The 16853-nt window shown below is 42.9% G+C and overlaps 2 protein-coding genes across 3 annotated transcripts in view; one reads left to right on the top strand and one right to left on the bottom strand.

Moving 5' to 3' along the window:
* SKIC3 (SKI3 subunit of superkiller complex) overlaps nt 1-16853 on the top strand; it is a 134157-nt gene that overhangs the window by 249 nt on the left and 117055 nt on the right. The window contains exon 2 of one of the 2 annotated variants that reach the window (XM_074360374.1): nt 12272-12383. The exons of the other annotated variant lie outside the window; for it this stretch is intronic. The gene's annotated coding sequence lies outside the window, so the exon portion shown is untranslated. The remainder of the gene's footprint in view (nt 1-12271; nt 12384-16853) is intronic. 2 annotated transcript variants of the gene reach the window in all.
* GPR150 (G protein-coupled receptor 150) lies at nt 12391-15219 on the bottom strand. Its single transcript, XM_074360378.1, has one exon. It carries the CDS (start codon nt 15071-15073, stop codon nt 13793-13795), a length of 1281 nt encoding a protein of 426 aa, XP_074216479.1. The 5' UTR covers nt 15074-15219; the 3' UTR covers nt 12391-13792.

Genomic DNA, 16853 nt, shown 5'->3' with positions numbered 1-16853 from the left:
GTAGGTGCCGTCAATTTATTTCTAAATGTTTGTTTAGCTTACCACATTTACCCAGATTTTTAAACGCACCCAGGGATCTTACTTCTAGGAATTTACCTTATAAAAAGATTTGCAAAATTTCTTAACGAGGCACATAATCGATGTATAAAGATGTTTATTACAAGGAAAGAATCACAGTAGCTCAAATGATCAACAGGGAAATGGTTAAATAAAATACAGTGTAGACGTGAATTACTTTGTAGCCACATACTCGAGCAGATTTCATGATACATTGAATTTGTTAAAAAGCAAAGTATGAGATACTATGTGTAGTGTGCTTTCTTTAGCGTAAATAAAAATTATTTCTCGAGATTCAGATATGTAGATATATACATAAGCTTTTTCTTTAAAAAACTTAACAGTGGTTACTTTGGAGGAGATGGATTTTCAGTTACATTTTTTGAACCTTTCAACTTTGTTTTTTTCTCTTTATACTTATCTGAATTTTAAAAAAAAACCTCATCCTTGTTTTCAGAGTTGGAAACTAGATGAGTCTGATCGTTTTGTTTTTTTTTTTTAAGTTTCCTTGGCTATCTTCTAATGCAATGGTTCTTAACTTTGGTCACACTTTAGTCACCTGGGAGTCATGATGCCAGGACCAGTGAAATAAAACTCCAGGGGCTGGTGGGGGGCAGGGGAATCTATCTATCTATCTATCTATGTATTTTTTCTAACTTCCCAAGTAATTCCAGAGTGATCTCAGGGTTGAAGACCGCAATCTATGTTTTATATGTTAACATGCTGATCTTGGTTCCTAGAAAGGCCCCATGGGCCTGGGGCAGCTGAAACCCAGGAACTTTGTTCATTTACCCCAGTATACCATATAAATGCCTTTTTTTTTTTCTATGAGCCAAAACATGTATAAGATTGAGAAGCTCACATTAATGGATTTGTTTCCAGTTCTATTTCTATTCTGTTCCATATAGTTTAAGGGTGACAGTAATATTTTACAGGATAATTTCTCTTTTGACCATTTGTTTCACTGATCCAAGCACAAATGAGCCATCTAGTTTTGACGAATCACTTCACCAGTGATAATAAAATATATTTGGATTTATTATAATTATTATATATAATATAATTATTATAATTTATGTTATCTATTATAATTTATGTTATCTGTTAGCCATCCCAAAGTGTTTTATGGTTTATAAGGTTTGCCATTTTAATAAAAGTACTTCTTTTTTGCTTTGGCATAATCCAGCATTAAAATGAGACACATCCTAGATCCACCAACCTTAAGTCTGATTTTGAGTTAATTGGAGACCTCAGTAAATATGCATTTATACATACAAAGCAGAATAAGAGAGAAATACAAAACTTTCTCTTATCTCTACCTAAAGTATTAATGTGATTGGTCATGTGAAATTATGAAATGCTTGGAAAGCTTTAGTGGGAGGCAGAATAAACTACTTCCCTCCACTTCTGCACATACCTGAATGCAGGCACACAGCCTAGATGGCACAGGCATGCACGTGAGTTAACAGCAGGAACCCATAAAGTTCATTTGAAAGTCATTATAGTTCAGAATAAAATTCATGATTCCTACTGTCATTTTCCTTTTCTTGCCTGCCTTCCCTCCCTCTCTGCCCCCACCTCTTTTTTTCTCTGCAATAGAGCAGTTCCATGCAGTGTGGGCAATACTCCCACAAAGTTCTACTTGAGGATATTTGGGGGCCATTTCTACCTCTCTCCTTGGAATCAATTTGCGTCTTCTGTTCCTTCCTCCATTTGTTCTTTCAGCCTTCCTTTTCCTACTAGTGACACCAAGTGGTAGCCCTGGCCTGAGTTTTGTTCCCAGTCACCAAAACCAGCTTTTCCTTTGTGATCTCGTCCCTCAATATCTTTGTCTGTGAATAGTTTCAAATGTCCCTTCTCACTTTTGTGAGCCCCCTGCTCTAAACATCAAGCTGTTTCTAGGCAAGCTTTTCTGAGACCAAGCCTTTCCTCTCAGAAAGTTTCAAAATCTGCCTTCAATCCTAAGCCAAAGTCTGTCTTGGGAGCTAGTGAAAACATTCGTGTGTTGCTAGTTTCACTACAGAGAGATTTGAAGAATATCTACCAATCTGGATTTCCTACTCCTTCAGACCAGGAAAGGGTGATAACATTGCTTGACATTCAGAGCAGGGGGCTCCCAAAAGTGAAAAGGGACATTTGAAACTATTCATAGACAAAGATATTGTGGGGCAAGATCACAAAGGAAAAGCTGGTTTTGGCTTCCATTAGGCCATTGGGATTATGATCATGAGAAAGTGAGGATGGCTTTAAATACCACCTATCTGCTTATGACTCTTAACTGGAGGTCTACACAACAGTCATTTGTGTGCATGCCAGCATAATATTCCTACCTGGGTATTTTGACATAAACAGTGGTGTTCACCAAACATCCCATCTCCTACCTCACGTTTCCCAGCCCCACTTACAGTCAGTTGAGGCCACGTGACTAGTTTTGACTTGTGGGTTGTGGGTAAAAGTGCAGTGTGTCATTCCCAGACTGAAGCACAGAAGAACAGATATGAGACCTTGGCAGTTGTGTCTTTTTCACAACAGTTGACTTTCTAGATGGTGCCTTCATCAGCCTGGGGCCCTGAGTGACTGTGTGGAACAGAGACCAGCACCCCCCCCAACTCACCACTTCCATCAAGCCATACAAGTCATGTAACTTAAGTGAGAAATAGGAACCCAGGATTTCTGGCTCAAGTGTATACTGTATTGAGGGTGGGCTCTCTATAGGGTCAAGGTCTTCACATCACTTGTGAGCAGCATATTGAGTCTTGAACACAGTGGCTGACTTCACCCCCTTTTGTTAGAGAATTGATTAGGTTCGTGCAACTTGCTTACAGGAAGGATGCCCCAGTATTTCTCACCTTCTCTCCTGGGATATCACCTGTGCACATTTCTGTCTCTGCTGTTGGTGCTTTCAAATCTGGTTTCCTCAGGTCTTAGGGAGCAAGAATACCTCTGCCATGTGCTTTTCAAGGCACTGCCATTTCTCAGGTTGGATGTCCCAGGCTTTGCATGGTGACATGTGCCTTCAATGCTTCAGTCCCCTCTGCTGTGCGCTGTTCCTTGTAGGAAGGCTTGGCCTAGTTTCTGACAGTTTAACTTGCTTCTTCCATTGAGCTCTTTCTTCTCTGCCACATGCACTGTGTGCCAGACTCAGTGCTTTCCTTGCTTCCTTTTACTTCCTTCTGTTTTCTAGCCCAGACTTTTTTCCCCCCTCAATCTGCACAAATAATGCGCTGCACAAAAACGACTTGTACTTTAGTTGGCTGATCCAATAGGAAATAACTTCCCACCAGATCAACACCTAAGCCAGCCCTGGACCTGCTCTGTCATTGTCCAGCCTGGCTTTACTTTTGTTTGTGTCATCTTGGCTGTGTCTTCTCTGGAGCTCTAACTCAACACTTTTTTCTTACTTGTTCCTTTAAGGTATAGGCATTACCAATACCTACAACTACAATACCTGGATCACTTTCAAACTCATCCTTAATACCTTGAGTATTTTATCCTAATGATTCTAGTTTCCACCACCTTAAAACTGTCTAAATTTCTGTAACTACTCATCATATCTTCCTGAGTCTTCAAGGAGGTTATTCTAATGGATTAACCCTGAAGATGGAGTTATAAAGTCCATATGTGACTGCTAGAGGCCTGTGTGTGTGTGTGTGTGTGTGTGTGTGTTGGAGGTGGGGACAATTCCCAAAGAAAGGGTTATTACGAAGAGGGCAGAGGCTCAGAAAAGGGGTCCACTATGGGAGTCATTTTACACATTAACGTGTTGAAGGCTCTGAGAGCTAATGCTATAAAGAAACCTGGTTGGGAAGAAAGGAATAAATTAAAAAATACCATGAGGACATACTCAGAAAAATTCAGAATGTGGGATATCTTCCAAGGCAACTAGCTTGGTTTCTTCAAAAACACAATATCTTTTTTAAAAGGTCAGGGAGGATGTTTTAAAACAAAAGAGACTAAAGAGACGTATGATCAAATGCAATTTGTGGACTGTAATTAGACTTCAGTTCAAAAGAACAAAAATCTGTTCAAGTTATATCGAGGACAAAAGGGGAAATTTGAATCTGGACTGCGTGTTAGGTGATACTGGGGAATTATTGTTAATTTTCTGAAGTATGATAATGCTTTTGTGGTTATGCAAGAATGTCTTAGGAGACGCACACTCAAGTATTCAGAGGTGAGGTGTAATGATGGCATAACGTCTGCAAATAATTTTTAGGTTATTCAAAAACAATGACAAAAAATATGTCTAAAAGCAAAGATGGCAGAATGTTAACAACTGTTGAATCTCAGTGGTGAATATGTGGGTGTACTTCTGTGTTATTCTTCATGTTTTCTGTCTATTTTATAAAAAGTAAAAAAGAAAAGAGGGAAACCTATTTAACCTAGTGTTCCAAACATTTAACTATGAAACTCTTTTTTTCTTTGTAATATATTAATATGGAAGCATCTGCTGCTTCACCAAGTATACTTGGACACGCTGGCCTAGGGGAGGCTCTCAGTGGCTACATTAGAAAAATAGACTATGATGATAAATGCTTAGTGAAGAGTAAACATCTTTTTAAAAATTCAAAATATACTGAAAAAAACTCCATCCAGCTAACTGAGGAAATGTTTGCTGTATCGTTTACAATGGGGCCATTCTAATACTCTCAACAGTGGTGTGACTTCTTCGGCCAGAGGAATGAAGGTCACAGCTCGAATAGTGACTCTTAAGTGTCTAGTATGTGTTACCCAAATCCTTTCTCTTAGTGTAACCCCCTCCCCACACACACAGGCTAAAGTTTCAATCATCTGTATTCTTCTGTGCTTAAAGAATTAGATGAAATGATAGCTCTCTTAGAGCACTTTCAGGAAGAGAAACAAATTTGCAAGTACAATTGACACTTCTTAATAGGGACGAAGTTATAAGGAGACCTCATAGTTTCTTTTGACAGCTACTTATATGTCAACTTGACCAGGCCATGGGGTTGTTTCTGAGTGTGCCTGTGAGGGTGTTTCTAGATGATGTTAATGTTTGAATTGGTAGACTCAGTAAAGCAGATTGTATTCCCTAAGGGGTGGGCATCACCCAATCCATCGAGGGCCTGAAATAGAACAAAAAGGTGGAGGAAAAGAGAATTCACACTCTCTGTTTGAGTGTTGGGCTTGGATATCAGTCTCCTCTGACTCTTGAGCTAGAACTACGCCACCAACCCTCCTGGGTCTCTTTCCTGCACAGCGCAGACTGTGGGACTGCTCAGCTTCTATAGTCACTTGGGCCAATTCCTGTTAATGAGTTTCTCTCTCCCTCTCTCTCTCTGTTTCTCTGGAGAGCTCTGACTAATGCGTTTCTTATATCCATTTGCATGCCTTTAGAGAAAAGAGAAAACAGCAATTCAAACTGATTAAACAGCAAGGGAATGTGTTATTTCACATAAGATCTGAGATTGAATGGCTCAGACTTTGGTTATTTCAGCTGCTCAGCCACATCATCTAAGACGGGTTTTTCACCTTTCCACCATTCCAGCCTTAAGGTGTTGGCCTTCTCTTAAGGTTATCTTCCCTCTGTGGTTGCAAGATAGCCATTAGAACTTAGGTCACATCCACAAACTATAACATCCAGAGAGGAGGAATTGCCTCTACTGGTATCTACTATTTAAGGTTATAAAACCTTTGCCAGTAGCCCCCAGAGCCCTTACCTCTAGTTTCATTGTCCAAAACCAGTCAACTAGCAGGAGGAATGTTAATTACCATGGTTGTCTTAGATACATATCCCAGAAATGGGGATATCTTCCCCATTATAGAGTTATCTTCCTTCGTGAATGGTGTGGCAGTTTTAAAATATGACAGCAAATTATTTGACACCTCTTCCATTAGAAGGTAGGGTTTATGCTCTCTGCCTTTGAATCTGGGCAGGTTTATGACTGCTTTAACCACTAGAGTACCAAGGACATGCTTCTGTGTGACTTCTGAGGCAAGGCCATACAGAGCCATGTGGCTTCCACTTGTTCACTAGAACACTTGCTTTTGAAAACTTGAGCTGCCTTAGGAGAAGTCTGACTACTCTAAGGCTGTCATGAAGTGGGAAAGCCACAGCCACATGGAGGGCAGTATGTAGGCACTCTGGTCAGTATTCCTGACGAGTCTAGCTTTTGAATATCCCAGCCAAGACATCAGACGTATGAATAAAAAAGCTGCTCCCAGGTGATTTCTAGCTCTCAGTCATTTGACTCTTCCTCATTAAGGCCCAAGATATCATAGAACAGAAACAAGCCAGCCCTACTGTACTCTGTCCCAATTCAGACCCACAGAATCCACGCACATAATAATTGGTGGTTATTTGACACAAGGTTTGAGATAGTTTGTTGCACAGCAATAGATAACTGGAACATGGTGATCCTGAACACAATCAGGATTCCTCTACCAAGGCAAGAGAATACTAGATGTTAATGTGGGTGACCAAGGGCCTGCCACATTTTGGATGCCTGCTCCTGTATTGATGTCCATAAACATGAGGGTCCTCTAACACACTCAACCTTCAGATTGAAAAAAAAAGTATTTCCTGAGGTTAAGTGACTTCCTTTGGGGAAAATAAAACACATATCCCACAGGCATGATTTGGCTCAGACATCACCCAAGGTCCCTCCTCAAGCCTGTAAAGAGTTTCACATTCTATGCTTGACTCCACCTAAATTCACACAACCCCCACCCCCCACCCCACACTAGAAGCACAGAGAGCCTCTGGAACAGAAAACTGAAGAGCAAAACCATCCCCTAGTCTAATTTAGTACAACCTCAAAATATTAGTAGAGGTAAAGACTAATTTGCTGTAATAAATAGACTCCCAAAATTCAGTGGCTTAAAGAAGACAGAAATTTATTTCTCTCATATAATCTTCTGCCCTGTTTAGGTTGTCTGTGCCCCACAAGATCCTGAAGGAACCTCTAAGATGTCCTCATCTGATCATTGTCACATCATGTCCTCCAGCCAGTTGAAAGGGGAAAGAGAACATGGAGGAGCCCAAGCCCTGTGTCTTAAGGCCCAAGTCTGGAAGCCACACGTGACACTTTTGCTCACATTCGGTCACGAAGAACATATCACATAGCTGTAAATAACTGCAAAAGAGACTGGGAAATGTAGTCTCTGTCCCGGCAGCCACATAAAAAGGACCTTGGTGTACAGCTGGCCATCTCCTCCATTTCTAGCAAGTGAGTTCTTTTCTTAAACAGTCTGGAGGGTGAAATGATGAAACTCTCTGGCATAATTTTATACTGTTTTTCTAGAATGCATTTCACTCTTCAGGTAGCCTTTTTTATCCAGCACTTCCCCCCTACCCCACTTGTGTGTGTTCAAGCTGGTCTTTAACAGATACATAAGTCTGTAAAGCAAGACTTGTTTGTATCTGAGGATCAGATGGACTTCTTGGCTATTACCTATTCAGATGATGAAAAAAAAAAAAAACCAAAACACCCAAACAAATAAGCAAAAAACCCCACAGCTCTGCCACTTACTAGCTGTTTGACCCTGGGCAAGTTATCCTTAGCTCCAGTTTCCTTATCTGTAAACTGGAGATGATTATAATACATTCCTTTTAGTTGTTCTAAGGATTAAATGAATTAACACTTGTAAAGTGCCAGGCTTCGTAGAAATTATTTAATAAATTTTAGCTATTTGTTGTGGTTCCCATTAGTTATCTCTGGGTATTTTGTAAGGCAGACAATAGTGCTTTGCTTAATAAAACCATACCCAGAACTGCCAGGGTTTGTCAGTAGAAGGAGATCTCACCATGTGGAAAAGGGGTTAGAGCTGGGGCTCTAACTCTGTCCCTGAGCTTGGGATTCTCTCATTTCAAGTTAGTGTGATACCTCATCAAATTATATGGTAAGCAATTAAATATGCCAATTTGACATGTGGTTGGAGACTAGGACCCAGGTCGTCTGATATCTGGTCTTTTGACTCCCATTTTTAATTCATCCAACACCACTTTACTACTCTACCCATGATTTAGTTCTCTATTGCTGCAAAACAAACCACTCAAACACTTAATGGCTGTGATTTAGTATTTCTCACAAGTCTGTTGGTTAGCTCAGCAGTTCCTCTGTTGGTCTCCCCTGGACTCACTCATGTGGGTGCATTTAGCTGGAAGGTCATCTGGGAACTGGGCCCAGCTGGAATGGCTGAGTAGCTGGGCCTCCCTCTCCATATGATCTCTCATTCTTGGCTCCTTAATGGTATGGTGGTCTCAGGGCACATTTTCTGAGAGGACAAGTCTTGTGCATAAATGCTTATCAAGATCCTACTTGTGAGAGATTGTCAAAACAGGTCACGTGCCCAAACCCAGATTCTGTGGGAAAAGATTACACGAGGGATGGATATCAGAAGACTGATTCACGGGGGCCATTAAATAATAATCTACCTCAGCACATTGTAGGGTTGTCACTTCCAAATCTGGCTATAGAAAATACAGCAATAGTTGCTGCTAAGTTCTCACCCAAAAGCTAAACGTTATATGAAATATAGTACTTTGTACATGATAGAGCTTTAATAAATAAATATCAAAATGAATGAATAATTCATTAAAATTACCATGGCAAGAATTTGAAATAATGTACTGTAACATTAATAATTACAGGTTGAGATTCCTCAACAAAGTCTTTACCATAAAAATTACAGTTCTTCATGGAATATAAAATTTTAAAATATAAGAGTTACGTCTTTGATTTTCTTCTATCTGCCACACTATGCCCAATACAGATCCTCAATACCTACTGGCTGATGGATTAAATTAAAGTACACTTGGAATGTTTCCTATTTCTTTGATAAAAAACATTCAGTAAGCTAAAATGAAACACTTTTTCTTGCCAAATTTCAATTAGAGGCTGCTGCTTGCTGCTACAAATAAGAGAAAACTCCAGCTTTACTGCCTTAAGCAATAAGAAAATGTATTGGCTTATTTAACAGGACATCCAGTAGATGTGCCTCAGTGGTGTTTAATGTGACAGCTCAGTGAGGTCATTGAGGACCTGTGTTCTTTCATCCTCCACTCTGCCATATCTACGGTATTGGCTTCATATTATGACTGGTGCCCCTCATGGTGAAAGGTGGGCTGCCAGCAGCCAGCAGCACTACATGCTCCCTCATTTACCTTCAGTGGGAGAGACGTGGAGAGAACATGCTGGCTCCCATGGCTCTCTCAGAAGAGTTTAGGACTTCCTTCCTAGATGCCCAACAACCCTACCCCCAATCTCATTGGTCTTAACTGGATCACATGGTTGTTTCTGAGTGGGACATGGTAGTAAGGGGGGGTGGAATTACTTTGATGTGTTTAGACTAATTAGGGCCCAGTCTTAGAGTGGGAGAGGGGTCAGCTTCCCTCAAAGCATTTGTTCACAAGAGGCGTAGATAACCAATAAGAATCTAAGAACTGTTAGAAAAGGGGAAATGGATGTGAGGAAGGCAACTGACAATTATTGTGGGCATTCTACCTTCTATAAGGCCTAACTTCCCTGTCACTATGTAGCACCATTTGTTGCATTAATCTTTCATAGACTCCCCAAGACCTCTTGCTTCCCTTCATGTAATATTACTCAGCTGAATTTTATCCCTCACAACCCAGAGTTAAAGAATAACAGTAGCTATATTGAGTACCAGGTGACTCTGAAGAGACAAGGTGACCAGAATCCCCTCCCCACCAATCAAGTATTTTACATACATTAACACTATGAAACTGATAACATAAACCCCATTTTATTGATGAGAAAACCAAGACTCAAAAAGATTCAGCAAAGAGCCTAAAATCACACAGCTACTGAATAGTAGAGAAGAAATTCAAGTCCAGGTCTTTAGGCTCCAAAAACTGTGTTCTTTTCATTATATTATACTGTCTCCCAACTCAAAAAAACATGTTTAACTTAATGGGACTATTCATTGTTATTAGTATTTTATTAATACATTCCCTTCAATCAAGTCAGAACATTTTAGGAATGGAAGAGAAACTCCTCAAATTTTCTACTTTCTTTCATACTTCCTAGAAAGTTGCTTAGAAAAAAATGCTTTAAATCTATCTCCTCTTCCACAAATGAGCTAGACTATTCTATTTTTAGTAAATGATTTATAGCTAGTTGTGGCTTTAGTTATATTCCTGGCTGTTTTCTACATACTTTGTTTAAAATTATGTACTAGGTCATGTTTACTTATTTTAGCTATATGTTACGGTATGGCTAGTTCTTTTTAAAAAAATATAGAATTATTTCTATTTAGTCTTTAAAGTTCTTGTGGTGAAATTTACATTGTTGTCTATGTGAATAGCGCCCCCTAGAGTCCTGCAGTCCAGACTTGCTGCAGCAGCTTGGTTAAAATCTAACTCCGTGGGTGAGGGGGTGTTGTTTGATTTCTTTTAAACTCCAAGTATGTGATTTAGCTTCTCTTCTAGTAATATCCTGTTTGGGTGACACCTAGAAAAGAGATCAAGTTCAGGGTCAACGGCTCATTTACCTTTCCTGTGAAATTTAAATTGTATGTCCTACTCTAGCAAGGTCTAAATTTAGAATAACCTTTGGAGGCTTTCTTGATTGGGGCAGAACTGAATCTCTGAGTTGTCTATACCAATGTAGGTTTCTGGAATCGATGCTGATTCTGAGAGGATGCTTCAAATTTCTTAACTTACAAATGCCACCAGCGATGGGAACCAGGTCACCTAGATCTACTTTCAAGTTTCAGATTTAGTTAAAATTAGAGAAAGTTTCTTGGTTATAGAAGAAAAGCACTTTAGTATGAATTGGGCTTCAGCAAATTTTCCACAAAAGCTAGGGAAAATGCAGTTTAATTGTATTTAAAATTAACTACTTGAATTGGCATTCTATTTTTTTGACCCAGATGGAAATGTCTCAGAATTTCTAGATGGCAATCAGCTGGAAATTTTTAATAGATTGTAAAAATCAATCTCTTTAATAATTTTGCAGTTGTGTAAGGGTTTAGTCTTGTGTTCCCAACAAGCATTTCCTTTTTTTCCTTTCCTAATAGAAAAATGAGAATCTCATTTTTCATCTCTTCCCTATGCAACTCATATCTTCAGTTCCAGGTCCAAGCTCATCATGGTGGCCCCATTTCCCTTGCAGTGATACATCTGGATGTGGAAATAATATAATTCTAGCCAGTGAATCATGCGGTAAAGTCTGTCAACGACTTCTAAGAAATGTTTTTTCATTCTTACAAAGAGTGGAAAAAAAAAAGAGAGAAAGTCTTCTTCTGGAAATTGTCATGTTTGAATATGATACCCAGAACTATAGCATCCATTTTGTGACCTCAAGGGGAACTAATGTCAAGCTCACCAACTCAGGATGGCAGAATAGAAAGATGAAAAGGATTTAGATCCTTAGTTATGAAGTTATGAGACTATTCAATTAACCAACTCTGGAGCAGCCTTACCACTGGACTTCTTGTTATGTGAGATAATAAATTAGAGCCAGCTCAATCTGTTTTTCTGTTAGTGTGCTCTCAACTACAGAAAACAGAAAATCTGACTCAACTGGCTTAAATTATCTCAGTTGAGAGCATTCTGAGTGGTACATTACAGGTTATGTTTTGAGGTCTCTCTGAGCTTCTGCCTTGATCTTTGCCTCTAGGTATCCCCCTTTTAGTTGATCCTTCATACCATTATTGGAATGACCTGTCCAAAATTCAAATTTGATCATATTACAACCCTGGTTAAATCTTTCAAAGGCTACTTTTGGCTTTCTTGGTGTGATACACAGACTCTTCTTCACTAGGTCCATGTTGGATTTCTCTGGCCACATATCCCATCAGGTCAGACCCCACTAGTACCCTAATGCTAGATACTTCAAGTATTGCCATTCCTTGACCATGCTTTGTTCTCTCTCACATATGCTTTACAAATGCTATTCCCAATTGCATAGAACTCCCTTCCCTATCTGATGGGTTGTACCCACCCCACCTCCTTGTCTCCCACGGTTGTCAGATGTTCTTTTTCAGTGCCCTGACACCCTAACTGGAACCCTATTAAAGCACATCCGACACTGGTATATTTGCCAGATTGTCTCCTAGGGATGATGATAAGGTCTTTGAGGGCAAGATATTTCTTATTCATCTTAGCATCTCAATGCCTAGCACATTGCTTGGCATGAAATAAGCAAGTAATCAATGTTATTAATGAATAAAAATAATGCTGTAACCCTGATTTGGGTATATGAAGACACCTATGTTCTTTTTGCTTTAGGTGACTTATTCTAGGTATGTTGCACACCATAGCATCCTCAGCAGGGTAGAGGGTGTACTAGAGGAAGGAAAATTGGTAACTGCAACAGTTTTGGACAAAATTTTGGAGGAAGGTAAGCCAAGCTGAATGAAGATTTCTTTTTGTAAACTGACTATAACTCAATTTAAAAAAAGATTTCTTTTTGTAAATCGTTTATCCATTTTATTTGTGTGGTGACTCATGATGAATTATTCAACAAATGTGTGTTGTGTGCCTACTATGTATCAAACATTAAGAGTTTGGGATATATCAGTGAACAAAACAAAGTCCTCAGAGAGCTTTGGCTTGACAAGTGCACTTCACCAGTCATTTCCCCTTTCTGCATCTTTGTCCTGCATTTGTTCAGGAACAGGAAACACTATTATGGAAAGCTTGCAGATTCTTAGCTGAAAGACACTGGTAATATTTGTTCTTAAGTGCTGCCGCTTCTCTAGAACCAAGGACAGTTAGGAGGAGGAGGTCATTGACCATATCTGTTCCTTGACTTGGTTCTAAGCAATCCACACCAATAGGCATTACCTTTGTTTGTAAAAAAGGGAGTTTTATATATACATGCAGTAGTGGGAGGTTGCAGCTTTCTTCCTACCTGCAAATCTCCATAAAGCTCCACCTGGGAGGGTGAGCCTCGCCCACCCGCACCACCCAGGTGCTTCCGTTTTCTCTTTTGCTGGGGATTTTGTACTGAGAGGCACTGCCTGTGCTCAGCATCTCAGCTGTAGAGGCTGGTCTGGGCACAGTGACAGTTTCCCACAGAAACTGGGCATATTTGAAAGGGACTACGGGAAGCTTTTATGTCTCCCTCCTACAATCCCAGCTTCTACTGAAGTTGAAGCTAGGTTGGAAATAAAGGCCACATTGACTTTCTATTGAGAAAACACGTAACTATGTTACAAGGAAAAAAAAAAAGTCCTAGTTGCTCTGTGGGAAATATTTTTATTTTACAAATACTCTGTCGCTCTGAAGTGACAGCGAGATTACATTTCTAACAGTATCACTGGTACAATTTCCAGGCTCCTTCGGGAGAGCAACGTGAGGATATTCCTCTCGGACAGAAAGGCGAATTCTCTGGTCCCGAAGGTACACTTAAACATGATCCAAAATACGTACAAACAGATATAGCAAATATTGAAAGCTTGGCAATTTAGCTAAAACAAATGATCTTATCCAGAACACTTTGGGAGCGAAAAAGAACTGCAAAAATAACTCTATAACTTTGTTTTTACAACTTCCCAGTGGCTCACTCTCTAGTCTCCAAAGGGGGGATGTGAGAAGAACTGGAAAGGAGAAAAGAATCTAGAATAGTGTAAAAAAATATAAACATTAGAAAGAAATATAATAGGGGAGTGGAGAACGGGGACAGCTTCAGTGTAACGCTCTTGGGGACTCTCCTGCCATTGTGATCTAGATAGACCCCCAGCTGGCCTCGTGTTGCGTGGAGGCGGTGCCGCGGCGACAGATGACCTGCCTCTGGCCATCGAACACCTAGAAGACGCTTTCGCAGGAGCAGGGCAGCGGCCGGGGGCGCGGCGGGGGTGGGCGCAAGTAGCCCTCGGCTGGCTGATCCCGCCGAGCGTGGTGATAATGGGGGTGGGGCCAGCGGTGGCGGTGGAGCGCTTGGTGGCTCCGGGCCCCCTCGTCGTCCTCCGCGACTCCCTCCCCCTGGCAGCACACTGCGCCCAGGCGCCTCCGCAGCCGCCGCGAGAGCTGGCGGTCGGCCGCCTGGAAGAACAAGTAGACGAAGGGATTGAGAGCGCTGTTGGCTACCCCCACCAGGCGCAGCGCCACCGCTAGGTCCTCGGCTTCCCAGTCTCCCACCGGTCCAGACGACCACGTGGCCGCCAGCCGGGCGGCGAAGTAGGGCAGCTCGCACCCCACGAACAGCAGCCCCAGCACCAAGCTCATCTTCAGGCTCTGGACCTTGGCGCGGGGCAGAGCGCTGGGTTCGGGGGCTTGGCCGGGACTTGCCGACCTGGGCACCGCAGCCGATGGGGCCGGAGGCGAGCGCTGCCACCAGGCGGAGAGCAGGCGGCTGCCCGCGACTCCCATGACTGCGACCGGAGCTACGAAGCCCGCAAGGGCCTCATAGAGCGCGTAGATCATCAGGTGCCAGCGCGGCAGCGGCGCGAAGATGTCGCGGCAACGACGCTCCCCCGGCAAGGCGCGGGCGCTCGGGGGCTCGGCAGGCGGCTGCGAGGGGGCGCCCCCGCGGACCACGAAGGTGGGGGGCAGCGCCAGCAGCAGCGCAAGCAGCCAGCCCAGGACGGCGAGGCTTCGCGCGGGCAGTGGCGGGTCCTGTGGACGGCGCACTGCGCGCTGGCGCTCGAGGGCAATGAGCGCCACGAGGTGGGCCGAAGCGCTGTGGCCAGATGCCCGCAGCAGCTGCACGAAGCGGCATGCCAGGTCGCCCGCGGCCCGGCTCGGGTCGCCCTGCAGCTCCCAGGCCAGCTGCGACAGCGCGGTGCCCCCGCACGCGTACAGGTCGGCCAGGGCCAGCTGCACCAGCAGGAAGTCCATCTTGCGACGCTTGGGACCCGCCCAGGGCCCACCGCCGCCGCACAGGCGGCACAGCACCGTGGCGTTGCCTGCCACCGCCACCATCAGGATGACCCCCAGGAAGACCAGGCGGACGCGGTGGCTGGGCCGCGGTGGCCCCGGGACGGGGGCTCCCTGTCCGGAAGTCAGGTTGAGACCCCAGCCCAGCGAGATAGGTAGGGAAAAGTTGGGCGCCGGCGACGGAGTTGAGGGGCTGAAGGGATTCTCCATCCTTAGCCTGGAGGAAGAGGAGGTACCGAAGAGGGTAGGCAGGGCGCGGGAAATCAAGGTGGAGGCGAGGCTGCGCGGGGCGCAACGCCGGGTCTACGAGTTCCCAAAGTTAGTTGAAAACGCACACTCACAGACAGGGAGATGGATGCGGATAGCTTTGCGCTTAGTTGTTTTTATAGGTTGTCCTCGTCATTTGTCACTCAAATGGGGGTTGTACACACTAGGAACACACATGATTCCTCTTCTCCACCTTCCCCTCCGCGTCTCTCCTCCCAATCCCGGTGGATCCCCTTCCAATCTCTGCCGCGGCCCCCACGTGGCCTTCGCGGATGCCGCGAACCACTGGGCTCTAGGAACTCCTCCCGTTCGCTGTTTACCTGTAGAGCACAGCTGGCCAGAAGGTCGCTTCGCCTGGCCATTGTTAACCCGGGACCAGCACACCGGAGAGGAAGGTCCTGACTAATACTGTACCCCCTTAAAATGGTTTCAGGTTGGCAGTAGGGGAAAAAAAAAATAGAAAAGGCACTAGTTTTGATGAAAGAGACAGAGACAGAGACAGAGAGACAGAGAGAGGGGAAGGAATAGGAAAAGGAAAAGGAAAGAAAAAGATTTGGAATGCCCTGGATCTGCACTAGTGTGAGAAAAACAGGAACACAAGAAACCTAACAGCTTTTTGAGTCAAGAGGAGAACAATAGATGAATCTTTTTCTGGCCAAAAATGAGAGTATTTCACTTGGAGAGAACTAAAGTCAAGGGTGTTGCTTGGCAATTAGGAGTAGCAGTAGGTTTGTAGATTGTTTCAGATACTCCTCATTACTAGGAACAGTGGATCACAGCTGCTCTCCGTGATGTAAAATTCATTTCATTACTCTGAAGAGGGCATTAATAGGTTTTATGCAAATAGGTAGTACCTTTATTGCTTTTCTCCTAATATTTTCACCCAGTGATGGATGTGTCATCACGGCTCTTCATTCTCTTGATTCTGTTTTCTAGCAGATGGGAAGTTGCTAGGAGGGACTACGCCTCCAATAAGCCTAGAGAAAAGGTGACTAACAAAATGATAAGGCGGCCAATTTTTAAAAAAGAAATCCAAGTCACAAGAAATGGTTTAGATTAAATGCTATGTCTTTTATTTCAGCCCTACATCCTCACGAACAAATTTTAGTTTTACCGTTGGAAGCATCAATTTGTCTTTTATGTGCCTGTCACATTAATCGCGGTGAAAGTAAACTCCCTGTGCTTCCTGGTCTGGGCGTCTGCTGAGGTTTGCACTCCCAGGCTGAGGAAACATTTGGCATTTTTAAGATGCACGGGATAGGTGGGTTTGGTGGGTGCAGGGGACAGTCCTGCTAGTTGCTGTAGGAATCTCATTTCCTGAGCTGTTGTCCTTTGGCCAGAGACCGTGGTCATTTTTATTATATCCCCAGTGCCTAGCGATGGACCTGACACATGGTAGGTCCATCAATAAATATGTTTTGAGTTGATGGATTAATGAATATGTGATGCATTTCAGGTAACTTTGAGCAAATGTTTCTACCTTTACTGTAAACCGCCGACCTAAGAAAAAAATGCCTTTCATACCTATGCCAGTATCATCCAGAAGTTCCAAAGAAGCCCTGGGGAGATGCAGGAATAGCCATTCTTGGTGGAACATTTAAGAGGTAGAGTGATAGCTTGGGAAATCAAACTCCTGGTTTAATTTTCACATTCTTCCCTCAGACGGTTTTGCCTGTGGCCTTTTTCTCTGTAACATACATCATTCTGGCTTATGATCCACTTC

Source organism: Camelus bactrianus, chromosome 3 (assembly GCF_048773025.1).
Source record: "Camelus bactrianus isolate YW-2024 breed Bactrian camel chromosome 3, ASM4877302v1, whole genome shotgun sequence".
Taxonomy (NCBI): Eukaryota; Metazoa; Chordata; class Mammalia; order Artiodactyla; family Camelidae; genus Camelus; species Camelus bactrianus.
The sequence above is the reverse complement of the archived record's forward strand: the minus strand, read 5'-3'. Positions and strand labels throughout refer to the sequence as shown.